We start from the raw sequence: 12,971 nt of genomic DNA, 5'->3' as shown, positions 1-12,971 counted from the left end.
TGTAAAAGACGACTCCAGTCCACTAATAATCTTACACGTGTATGTTATGTTAGGTGTACTAAAATCCCAATATTTTTCTTGTCAAAACAGAATAATTTCCAATGGGTGTCAGGAGCAATATCTTCTCGATTACATCTACTATTATCATTCATATGAGGCATTTTACCAGTAAAATAAAATTGTGATTTTGCTTGCTCTTTTGTCTTTAGTGTGATTGTGGCCGTATCAAACCATATTGCCCTTCTTCCGGGAAATTTCGCCACTTTTGCCATATTTCACTGTACTAAAAAACAGTGCAATATCAGACCATATCAGCAATATCGCCCTCTTCTCTCGTCGATTACGCGGATGCAACAACAACAATAGCTCATTTTGACCCTTTGGATCAAGTGAGCTAAAAATGCCCTTTTGTCAACAACAGTATCTACACAAGGCCTGTCATAACATCTCTATATTGCATTAATCATTATCTCGCAAACATACATTGTACATGTACATGTAACACATTTGTATTGGTAATATTACTTCAAACTCCTCCTATCCAGAATCCTCAATCTAACATTACACTTACAAACTCACAAACCTATCCACAATTCTATAAACACGAAACATTCAAATTTAAAAGCTGTACATTTGTCAACCTGGTCATATTCTCAACTTATTAAAAATAATAATCTACATACTCATCATCGGAAACCGCCATCAGTACTCCTTGAAACTCTGCGTTGCAAATAACCATCTGCAAATAAAAAAAATTAAAAAACACCGATACAACATTAATAAATAACTTAACAATTAAACACAAGTAATGTACTTACTAGATGCCACTATATACATGTATAAAAACACCTAACAAAGGACTTTTATGTACATGTAAATGTATTCATTCAAAATAATCAACCTTCTTCATACATCTGATAATACCTCTATAACAGTTTAAATTATATTATCATTACCAATCTATCTTCATTCATCATATTTACACTAAACCAATCAAAACGTCTACATGTATATACCACCAAATCACCCTATCATTTTAAAATATCAAAAAATGTTTATGTAATGTATAGTAGAGTGCATTTACAGAGAAGTGGCTAAAGAATTCTAGAGGCTATTCATGTAGATATTATGATAGACCTTCTGCCAAATCCAAAAACATACAAATTTAAAAAACGGTTGCTTTACAAATATCTACATTTACCTTATTTGTAATATTCTTACTAGCACTTATTACATATTCTATATCTACAAAACACAAACCTAGATTCTAAATTTCCTCATTCATAATAATCTTTGTCACCAGCCTTTAACAGTTGACACCATCAATAAATACTTCTAACCTACCTATAACTTTTCATCCTTTCTTTTTCCACAAATGATAAAACTTTGACCAATTCAAACAAGTAATATAAAAATTCTCATACATAGAAAAATAAAACAATCAAAAGCAAACAGATATAAAAAAAAGTTTAAAAACATACTGTAAAATAGGACAAAATCTATAATTGTGTGTATTACTATTACAAATCAATCCTAACAACAACAAAAAATACTCAATCCAAACACAAATCATCATCAAACAATATCAGGAGATGCTTTAGTCTACAGATTCACTAAAAACTGTTGACTTTTTATGGCTCAATTATGATAAATAGTTAGTATAAACTTTTTTTAAAATATAAATAACGGAATACAACTCACCTTGATTAAAAGTAAACAAGGTCTTCAACAATGACTTGTAACACGAACAGTAACAACAAAAGCAACGACTGTCAGACAGGTAGGGAATCCGTAATGGCACACCCCAAATCACTGACGATATGCAATCAACTGTGACATTGGGGCATACGCCATTCACTCTCGGAAAAGGAGGAAGCATTATGAGCCAGGGGTAAAACCCAAACACGCAACACTCCTCCCAGCCCTCAAGATTTGTGGCTTACCAAAATATAGCACAAATCTATCGGATCCCCTAAACCACCAAACAATGAAATAATTTCAACTTTTTTGGGAGAAAAAAACTTGTTAATGAACTCATGCAATTAATTAAAGCTAAACAACAAAAACTCAAAAATTCAGCTCCCTTGTCCAAAATTCCCACCTAATAATATAACTAGAGCAATCCGACTGTTGTGCAGTCGACTAAGACGCCTCCACCACCTGGCTGTCACACAATTAGTTCAAACCACTAAATGTATAGTACTCCATTTAACTTTCTCAACACATTTTGCCAAGTTCATTAACTTCTTTTTTTTTGTTCCCATCTGAAAGTGTGGCTGAAAAAAGACATATCTGGCTAGTATTCAGTTACCTTTCAAATATCATAATGGTTCCTTTTTGCCATTTCTCATTGACAACAAAGGTATAATTTGCCCTTCAATGACTAATAGCTCGTGTTTTACAATAGAATACAAAAATTAACAGGAAATTCCAACAACATATAAAACCTAAATTTCTTGGGAGGGCCATGTTTGATAAAACAAAAAAATATCACAGAGTTAAAACCAATAACAAAATATTTAGGCACTCCTCCCAAGACATAGTTTCTCCTTAGGTTTTCTACAGCTTCCATTTTTAGTAAAATTGATTAATTCATCACTTCTCACTACTCAGTTTGCCGCTGATTCAAAAGTAGCATTAGGTCTATATAAAACACTTTCCAACTTAGTTATTAGTCATTTCGAATATATGTCTTTTGTTGTAGATGCTGCCACACACCAAATTATGCAACACCTTACTCAAAACTCCTTGTTCCCATCTACTCAAAGAGCATGTACTGTATAGCCAGTTTGACAGTACTCAAACAACATTACTTCTACTAACCCACCCCAATCTCTTGATGACCATGGACCACCAAAAATTGACTGTTTGTTTTGCTTGATTTCAAAATTCTGTTAATAAGTTTTCAAGCACCCTGAAAAAAAATAACAAAATCAAAATCCCCTCAAAAATATAAGAGAAGTAGCATTTTTTTCATTGATTTTGAATAAATTAGCATAATTAACCAATTTCAATATAACCCCCCCCCCCTACCCCCACCGAACCCTATCAGATAAAACAAACAAAATCAGCCACAAATGATATAGAAAAAGCAAATTACAACACCCACACAGACAAACGGAGACACAAACACATACCACACATGCGTAAAAACTCAAAACCCATTTCATAGTCCCCTCACAAACTTTGTTCCAACAGGACAATAACAAGATTATAATTCAATAAATCTCAAATAGAAACATAAACAGTCAAAATAAAGTAAGTGCATGGTAATAGACATGGCAAGACCATAGCCATACATCCCATAAATATTTAAAGGGACTTGGTAACATTGTTAAGATGAGAGATAGTGGTGTTAAGGTAGTGACTTCAATGCTAGATGTACAATTAAAGATACTCTAAAAATTTGAGTGAAAACGGACCATTATTCATTGTACAAATAGGTCAAAACTGATCTGATCGATTCCTCAATTTTCTCAACTATATTATTACAATTTAATTACATTTTAGGTAATTGGAAATCTTCACAAAGCAATAAAATGGCTCTACATTCCATTCCGGACATGTAAGTGTTGACAGATTTTTTATAGCCTGTTTTATGTATTTTTTTTCACAGAAAAACAGTTGGGGAAAATTCAAAAAATGGTTGGGAGAATTTACTGTTAATCACTGTTAGAGGGGTGTCATATATCGACCTTTTAAAAAAAACCCAGATATTTATATAGTCTAGATATAGATTTTTTGCATGTCAGAGGGTTAGTACAGTAGAAGGAAAATAGTAAGTAACATTATATACAAAAATTAAGCAATTTTTTTTTATCAACCTTCAACAATGTTACCAAGTCACTTTAATGAGATAATAACAAACAAATATAAAATGCTGCTGGGTAACAACAATAACTTAAACATGATGGCAGTAACTATTAACAAGACTGTGTGAAGTAAAAGAGTAAATATAATATGCAGTCAAAAAGTAAACTTATGTCAAACAAGGGAAACGCTCTCAGCGGTCTCGCCTGCATAACGCAATTCAATATGATAAACCAGAACGTCAATGACGTAGCGCTCATCCACATCTCGCAACAAATATCGTAAATTTTATGTGGTAGTGGTACACTTTTGAACTGGTCAAAAAATAAAACTTTGATGCCCTGGAAGGGACATAATTTCATTTCATTTGCATAAAGTACCATAAATAATCAATGGAGCAAAATCTCACAATTCTGTGTAGAAGTTTAGTGTTCCAAATTTAGCTCTACCAGATAAGGCATACCAAATCGAAATCGGTCAAGAAATGAGGGAAAAGAAGCAATTTTTGTTATTTTTGGAATAATCTTGCATAAATTACCATTATTAATTAATGGAAAACAATTTCAAAATTCTGTGTAGAAGGTTAGTCTACCAAAGTTAGCTCTACAATATAAAGCAAGCTAAATCAAAATCGGTCGAGAAATGAAGGAGAAAAGGCCTTTTTGTGATTTCGAATAAATTAGCATAAATTAGCATAGATAGTGAATTTTCACGATTCTGTGTAGTTTTTTAAAATCCCTCTCCTAGCCCTATCATATGAAATAATCAGAATCAAAATGGGTTGAAAAATAACAAAGAACAAGCATTTTCAAAATCTTGATGTTGATGCCACAACATAGTCCAAGTCTGTTGACCTGAAATGACCTTTGACCTTGACTTTGTGATCTCAAATTCTACTCACATGATTGGGGATACTTGATTACCCTATAGTCAAAGTTTCATGGACTAAGAACTTATACTTTAAAAATTATATCAAAAATTCAAAAACTTAACCTTAGGTTAAGTTTTTGATGTTGACGCCGTCGCCGCCGCCATCGCCGTCACCGGAAAAGCGGCGCCTACATGTATGTCTCGCTTTTTGCTACGCAGGCTAGACAAAAAATGAATGTAAGTGATATAAAAAATAACAAATGAATATTCAAACTTAAAGTGATACTTGAGTACTGGTAAAGGTTCGTTTTTGTGACTGAAACTGGGATCTGATAATAAACGACTAGTCATGCTTCAATGATGTCAAAACAAATCATAATTAATCAGTTTAGAGTCAATTTCATGCAAAAATCATGATCGTCTTTCGACTGTGACTTGTGCGTGACAGAGGGCACACACAGATATGCATACATGGGAAAATGTTAACCCTTGAATATTTGCAGAGTGGATCGCCGCCAAGCCAGAGGACGAAAAAAGATGATAAATGAAGTATACGACCACTTGGGAGGGAATCAGTACTTTCACATAGATTCAAAACCAACCAAAACACTCACGTTTAAAAAAATCATCAACTACCAACACTCAAGTATCACTTTAAAGACAGTATAGTAAAGTTATAAATCAAAACAAAAATTAACTAAAAAACAATTAAAACACAAATTTAACACAAATTAAACTCTTACAATACATTTAAACATACCTGTAGCTTCATTGTGGCAGTCGATTCCAAACGCTTACGACTGTTAAATTCAGATACGACAACGGGTGTCACCTCAATCCGTTGGTCAACTGTTACTGCTACACCGGTATGCTCCTCCCACAGACTAACGCCGATCGAATCCTCTCCGTCTTTGAGTAGAATATTTCTCACTCGCTTTTCCCCCCTAACTGTCCGAACTTCTCCCACCTTTATCAAAATAAATATACAAAATCATTAATCTAAACATGATTAAACATCAACGGAGGCGCAAATCTATTACAAAATCTGGGAGGGGGGGGGGGGGACACCACATGATTTTACTTTTTTAAGACAGGGCTATTTTGTGAAGCTAAAAAAATGGTGGCCTATCATTATTATTATTATTATATTACAATTATGTACGTGTGTCCTATTCCTAAATTTGTGGGGAGGGGGACATTAGATATTGTGTCCCCCATCTTCAAAATTGTAAGGGGGGGGGGGGGGACATGTCCCCCGTCCCCCCCCCCTGGATTTACGCACATGAACATCAAAAAAATACATTTTAACCAATAAAATTAGGCAAAAGAAACCTGCCAAGCTGCCACAAACAAATATTTTTTGTTTCCAGCACTACATACCCACAAACTCAATACACTTTACAACAAAATTCCCTTCATACATATTACATCACATAATGATCATATTCTTGAACGATTCACAACATATACCCACCCTTACTTAAAAATAATCTGACTACATCTCGAAAATAAATCTGATTCAAATACTACAGTAGGCCTACCCCATATTAACAACTGCCAACATCATGTCTTGTCTTTCCAGTGATGCCCACAATCAATATGTTGATTATTATGGCTTATAAAGATGTATAGGCCATGTAAAATTGATTTCATGTTGATCGTCCCCGCCCGCTTCCTTTTTGGGGGCCGCCTCCTATTTTTTGTTATTTGTTATTTTTTTTATTTTTTTTTTGAAATTTTTTTTTGATTTTTTTTTTTGATTTTTTTTTTTTTTTGAAAGAAAAAAAACATGAAAAACACTGCTAAAATGGCTCTATTTCTGATTTTAAAAAAAAAAAATTGTCGGCGGCCATCTTGAAAAAAAATAGCCTCGACTGTCAGGGAAAATATACCGAGCGGCCATTTTGAGCGGCCATTTTGAAATATCAAATATCAAATAACATGGTACACCCTCCTCCTCTTTTTCAAAAAATACGGACGATCAACATGTAATCAATTTTACATGGCCATGCATGTATGTAGGCTAAACTTGCATTGCACTGTCTGTTCATCACATAGAATGTGTGTTTCCTTCAATTTTATTTTCTTGTTGGTTACATTTTTTTCCCTGCTCATTACACACATTCTATGCCAATACAATAATCATAAATAACTTTGCATTAACACTCATAACTAATAATCAGTAACCACCGAACAATAACCAAGATACAAAGTCAATGACATTTAACAACTTGGTAATTAACAGCACCAAATTTTTTTCCAACAAACTAAACATTAACATTTAGATTATATTCATAATCACCTCTGACACCACACCCCTCACTGTGGCACGTCTTTTCGCTGGACTCTTGTGAATCTCTCGGATGGACAGAAGTGCTGGGTGCCTATACTCTCTGACAGCATCTCTAGGAATTTCGAAGGGCGCTCCAGTCAAAAAAATCTACAACAAAACAATAAATATGTACACATTCATAAATATCTAAATTCCATTGATATCTAGACTAGTCTATCTAGATTTTCTAGACTACATTATTAAAAACAAAACAAATCGTCAATGGACTAACAATAATTGTAACTCAATTTTTAGTAAAAATAATTTGTTAATAGACCCTAGGCCTAGAATCTATAGCCTCTAAGTCTAATATTGATCTTTTACTTGTAGCTAGGAAACTAAATATTGTTCTGTCCAAATTTTACATTTCAATCTAAAAAAATATAGAAACTGTGGCATGCAATGCACATCGACTGCATAGGGATGTGTGCAATCTCTATAAGATGGATTTTAGCACACAAAACTCATTGCGCGATCAGACATCCTACTAGAGTAGAGCCAGAGCCGAAGTCTAGATCTAGACTACGTCTACGACTAGATCTACGTTAACTCACCTGGCTCTTAAGATTCACTGTGACCCTCAAATTCAATTCGTCGCAAATTCCATTGCGGATTCCGAAATGCTGATCGCAACTCATCGCCAGCACCTTCTCTACTTGTTTCGGGTCCCTGTTGCCCGGGTCATTGATGTACACATCGTATATGGCATTTCCTCCTCCCTTTATCACCACATTTCCTTTTAGAAACTCTCTCACTCCCTGGGCCTGGTCAGTACTTGTTCCCTGTGTCCTTCGTTGATGAAATGCTTCAACTAAAAACATATACATCATGCCTTTCTTTCCGCTTCCAAGAGTCCCAGCCATTATTAATTTATTTCTAGCTAAAATTGAGTGTAGAGTACTGTAGTAGTCTAGATCTACTGTAGACTAAAAGTGCCATGTGCGCGTACGTTCAGTTCGAAAACAACTCGACGCGTGTTTCACTTTTCACGTTTTCACGTTTTTCACTTTTTTTTAGTATCGCGGCAGATAATTGGTCCCTATTCTTACTCTCTCAAAGTTCTATCCAATCACTACCCCTGTACCTTGTAATCAAAATGAATATAGTCCTCGAATATCTATATAATGTACTCGTTCACTTAATGTTAATTTAAAAGTCTAAACAAAACATTGAAATGTATTTAAAAATACTTTAAAATGACCTAAAATACCATATTATCAATTGTTAAACACATGACGTCATCGTAATGGCCTCCGAACTCAAAATTTGAATTTACATATTATGACGTCAGCATATTTTTGGAAAATCGATTGTATCTCTGTAAATATTGATCGATTTTTTTCCAAATTTTGATATGGTTTAGCTGTGATAATTCTCTACAAATGTAGTAGCCACGATATTTCATTTTGACAAAGGAATCATGGCGTATTTTTGCGATTAAAGGAGGCATGTAAATTTTTTACATTTTGCGTGTATTCTCTATGGGACATGACTTTTTCTCAAAACTGGATTCAACATTCCTGTTTTTTGCGAGCAATATATCGACATTATTTCTGCTTGGATTATGTTGATTTTCGAGTATGTTGTAGCTGAGACTATATGTTATCTAAATCACCCCTCATTCTTCCAATACTTCCAAGATCACGCTCATGATCATCATCATTGTCATTATGATGATAATCATTCCATCAACATCATCATGATCATCATGATCATCATGATCATCATGATCACCATAATCATCATCATCGTCATCTTCATCACCATTATCATCATCATCATCATCATGACCATGATCATCATCATGATTATCATTATCGTCATCATGACAATCATGATCACGATCAAGTAGTTCATTTATCGATACTTTGTGTCATATTCATTAGAACTACTTATTTTGATATTTGTTTGCATTAAATTTGATCATGATTCATCATGTAGATAATTTCTCAATATTTCGTTCATCAGTTTAGTTCAGTTTATCAGTTCATCCTTTTAGCTCATCGATTCAGTTCATTTCACATCAATTCAATCTATCAATTCATCAGTACTTCATCCATCAATTCAAGACAGACCACCTAATTCGTCCCCATGACGAATTAAATTTCTAGTTATTTATTTAATATTCTTTATTTTTATTTCTTCCCGTTTTTTGTTTATCGATTAACTCAAGATCGGTTGTGTTAATTTCTTTCAATTTTGACACAGTCATAGGTCATTGTCATGATACGTGACAGGAACATTTTCAAGGTCATCAGGTCATCGTGACGTCATCCAGGCGCCATTTTGTGAAATCACGTTATCCATCATATCTTCGTGATGCATAAGCAAAGGTCATTCATATTCATATCACATATACTTCAGGTCAAGGGTCAACAGGTCATGTCATCAAAGGTCACATAAAGGTCACGACGCGCACGTACGCGTGCGTCAAAATTTACAAATGCTCAAAATCACTTAACTATTAAAGGAGAGTACGAATCAGGTCATTTTAAGCATTTCAAAATTTTCCGTCCGTAAGTGTCCCCGCGCGCGTTGCGCGCGCTCATAGCGCGCGGAAAAGGTCAAATTCAAAATTTTTACATGATTTAGATTCCTCTTACCGTAAATGACAATTTACATTTTTTTTCAGTCACCCTTGACCTTTCATAAGGCCGTGAGCGCGCGTCAAAGTTCAAAATCCGCGCGTGCTGCTATGGGCAATATAATGCAAATTTGATCAAAAACATGCCATTTTAAAAATCATAATAGCTCTTCAGATAGTCCATTGACCCCAACTTTTATATCATGGTTAGAAAAAGCATGAGTTGGAGATATGATTCCATGTCTCATTTGACCCTCAATTGACTCATGACGTCATCATAATGGCCTCCGAACTCAAAATTTCAATTTGCATATTATGACGTCATCATATTTTTGGAAAATTGATTGTATCTTTGTAAATATTGATTAATTTTCTTCCAAATTTTGATATGTTCTACCTGAGAATATTGTCTACAAATGCAGTCGACACGATATTTCATTTTGACAAGGGCATCATGGCGTATTTTCGCGATTAAAGGAGGCATGTCAATTTTTCACATTTTGCGTGTATTCTCTATGGGACATGACTTTTTCTCAAAACTGGATTCTACATTCTCGTCTGTCGCGAGCAATATCTCTGTCGTTTTATCTTTGTTTACGCTGAGCTTTGAGTATGTTGTAGCTGAGACAATAAGCTATCACTAGTGTGCCATTTATTTCTCGATTAGATGACGGGATCATGCTCATATTTCACTTGCAAAGTGGGATTTGAGAATTTCATTTTCCGTTTACGTGTATTCTCTATGGGAAATGTTTTGGTATATCGGTAACGCGCTTGACTTCCGACCTCGAGGTCCCTGGTTCGAGTCCGGGCGTCTCCAACAATTTTTTTGTTTTGTTTTTTGTTTTGACTTTTCAATGATCATAAAATTGAAAACAGACCACCTAATTCGTCACCATGACGAATTCAATTTCTAGTTATTATTATTAATTATGTTGTAATTATTAAAGGGCCAGCGGGTGGAACAGTAGAGACACTGATGTGGCTACCCTGGGTTGGTCATTTAAAATTATCCTAATAATAGATTTAATAGAAATGATAACAATACTAAATACAATTAATACTATCATTATATAATCATCAGAAGTAATATCATAATCTTTGTTGCTGGTGTTATTGTTTCTATTATTATTGTTATGATAACACTCGTATTATTATTAATAATACACTTTTTTAAATCGAGGTCTTCGCCCTGATACGCTTCCAGTGATCTCACCTTGCACCTGGGCTGACGAGTCTTCATACTGCAGCATTCACCGCAACCAATCCTTCACCCTCACGTGCACACTCCCAAACGTATATCACGTTCAAGAGACCGAACTCATTTGGTTTCGGGATGGAAAACGTGTCTCATCTAACGGTACGCAGTTCTACGCTGAAGGGACCACTGATATCAGCCAACAGATTCAGGTGTCTGAAACAGGAAACTTAATCTGTTATGCCACATTTCTTTCGGCTAATGGAAGAGAGAGCACAGTCGTATCGGTTGAAGCATGGATCATACCACCAACAGGTACTTATTTATAACATTTTGTAAGTTAGTATACAAATATACACTGCCTTTAGAGGTTCTGGTTAAAACTATGCGCAAGAGGTGACTCCAATAATGGTACTTTTGGAGTCACCGAGGCCCATAGTTTAACCAGTACCTCAAATAAAGGCATGGTATATTTGTTTTATATACTGCATCAAAAAATTATTTAAAAAAAATATTAAAAAAAAACATTTTTGAGAGAATTTTTTTTTTTAGAACAAAACAAATGTAAATTTTTATCTAAAAAGATTTAAAATATTTTGTTTTCATTAAATTAAAATTTGAAAACAAAAATTGATTCAATTAAAAAAAAAAAAATCACATTTTTTTTCCAACTCCCAAATAGTAAACCAAAATAGTACTCTCATATAGTAATTTCTAAAAATAGCTCAAATATTTTTGGTCATGTGACAAGCTCTCAACCAATCAAAAGCCAACAAATTTTTGATACAGTATATAATACCTTATACTTTGGTTACTTTATACGCCTATATGCCCTGTTGCTCGTTTGCAACACAATATGGAATTTTGCACAAAGCAAAAAACACTATTTGATTATAGGATTGTTTAATGCAGTACTAAGGGCTTCGCAAACTTTCCCAATTCCCGTCTTGATTGTTTCCATGACAACTCCCTAACATCGGTATAGTTTCATTTAGCACTGGAAACATTCAGGTAGCGTTTTACTATATCCATCTTACGATTAATACAATATGGCACAAGAAGATTATTTGTGTGCTTATGTAGGAGAATCAATTAACCATTGTACTGTATATGTGCATAAGAAGGTTATTTATTTTGGTGATATATAATATAAAATAGATTTTAGTGTTTGACTTCATTGTTATTAATATCATATCATAGAACATTATCTTTTATATAGGAATAACTTGTAGAAATCTGTAAGCATGAAATTGCATTACTGAGCACCTAGAGAGATTTCCCGTTCTATTTTTCAAGGTCAAACTTTATCATCAAATTATTATAATTATCATATTATCATTATTAGTATTATTATCATTTATTTATTCTTTCTATAATTAGTATTGTTATTAGCATTATTATTGTTATTTTTATTGTTATCATAATTACTATAATTATCATGATTATTAACACAGGAAGATTTCAAACAGACTCCTTGGGAGATAACACCCCCTAGGTTTATCCTAATTGATGAAGTCCTTCTTATATAATCAGATATTAGTTTTTTTTTCAATTTGTCGTCCTGCCTTAGATGTACCAAACACACCGGGAAAGAAAAGATCATGTATGACGAGCGGTCTAATCGTCAGGATGATAATAGGCATATGCATTGGGCTGCTTGTAGCGCCCATCATCCATTTCGTCTATAGGTTGAAAGCAAAAGGCAAGTCTGGTTTGCATAACCATAAACATTATAATTCTTTAGAAAATAATTTTGACTAAATATTCCAATCTAAAATCAATTTAGTTAGTAAAATGGAACATGTGTTTGGCTGTTAGAATCCTACCCAATATTTAGTCAATCTTACCTTAGATTGTGTTTGATTTCACCAAATGATAATGCGTTTTACCACGTCTTACCCATCATGCTTTGTGTAGACCTTACAATTACATTTATATTTAAAAAACGCGACGGTTTTGCCCCCTTTTTCGGCGGTTTACCCTTTATATCTGAACGAACTTTTATTTGGTAAATATGACCAAACTCATTTAAGAGTCTGTGCAATATCCAAGCACCCACTTTTGATGTTGATCTTTTTCCATTACTTTCTTTTAATATTTCAATGTAGTTTCCGTCTGCTACTTTGATATATAGGGACGGGAAACAGTTTTTTGTGGAATAAAAGAAGAAAATTGAT

At 33.9% G+C, this 12,971-nt stretch overlaps 1 protein-coding gene across 2 annotated transcripts in view; it reads right to left on the bottom strand.

Annotated features, from left to right (window-relative positions):
- The window catches only part of LOC115918245, a 47,749-nt gene extending 39,694 nt beyond the window's left edge, over positions 1–8,055 (bottom strand). The window contains exons 1-4 of one of the 2 annotated variants that reach the window (XM_030977954.1): positions 7,567–8,055; positions 6,983–7,120; positions 5,441–5,647; positions 684–739 (exon numbers count right to left, since the gene is read on the bottom strand). In XM_030977954.1, coding sequence (XP_030833814.1) covers positions 684–739; positions 5,441–5,647; positions 6,983–7,120; positions 7,567–7,875 — 710 coding nt within the window. In that variant the 5' untranslated portion in view covers positions 7,876–8,055. Of the gene's footprint in view, positions 1–683; positions 740–5,440; positions 5,648–6,982; positions 7,121–7,566 lie in introns of those variants that run through there. The other variant, XM_030977948.1, reaches the window with a different exon arrangement.
- Between the last annotated feature and the right edge of the window lie 4,916 nt (positions 8,056–12,971).

The sequence above is a fragment of the Strongylocentrotus purpuratus genome, unplaced genomic scaffold (assembly GCF_000002235.5).
Source record: "Strongylocentrotus purpuratus isolate Spur 01 unplaced genomic scaffold, Spur_5.0 spur5_scaffold_1, whole genome shotgun sequence".
NCBI classification, from domain to species: Eukaryota; Metazoa; Echinodermata; class Echinoidea; order Camarodonta; family Strongylocentrotidae; genus Strongylocentrotus; species Strongylocentrotus purpuratus.
Note: the sequence above shows the minus strand (reverse complement) of the source record. Positions and strands in the feature narration are given on the sequence as shown.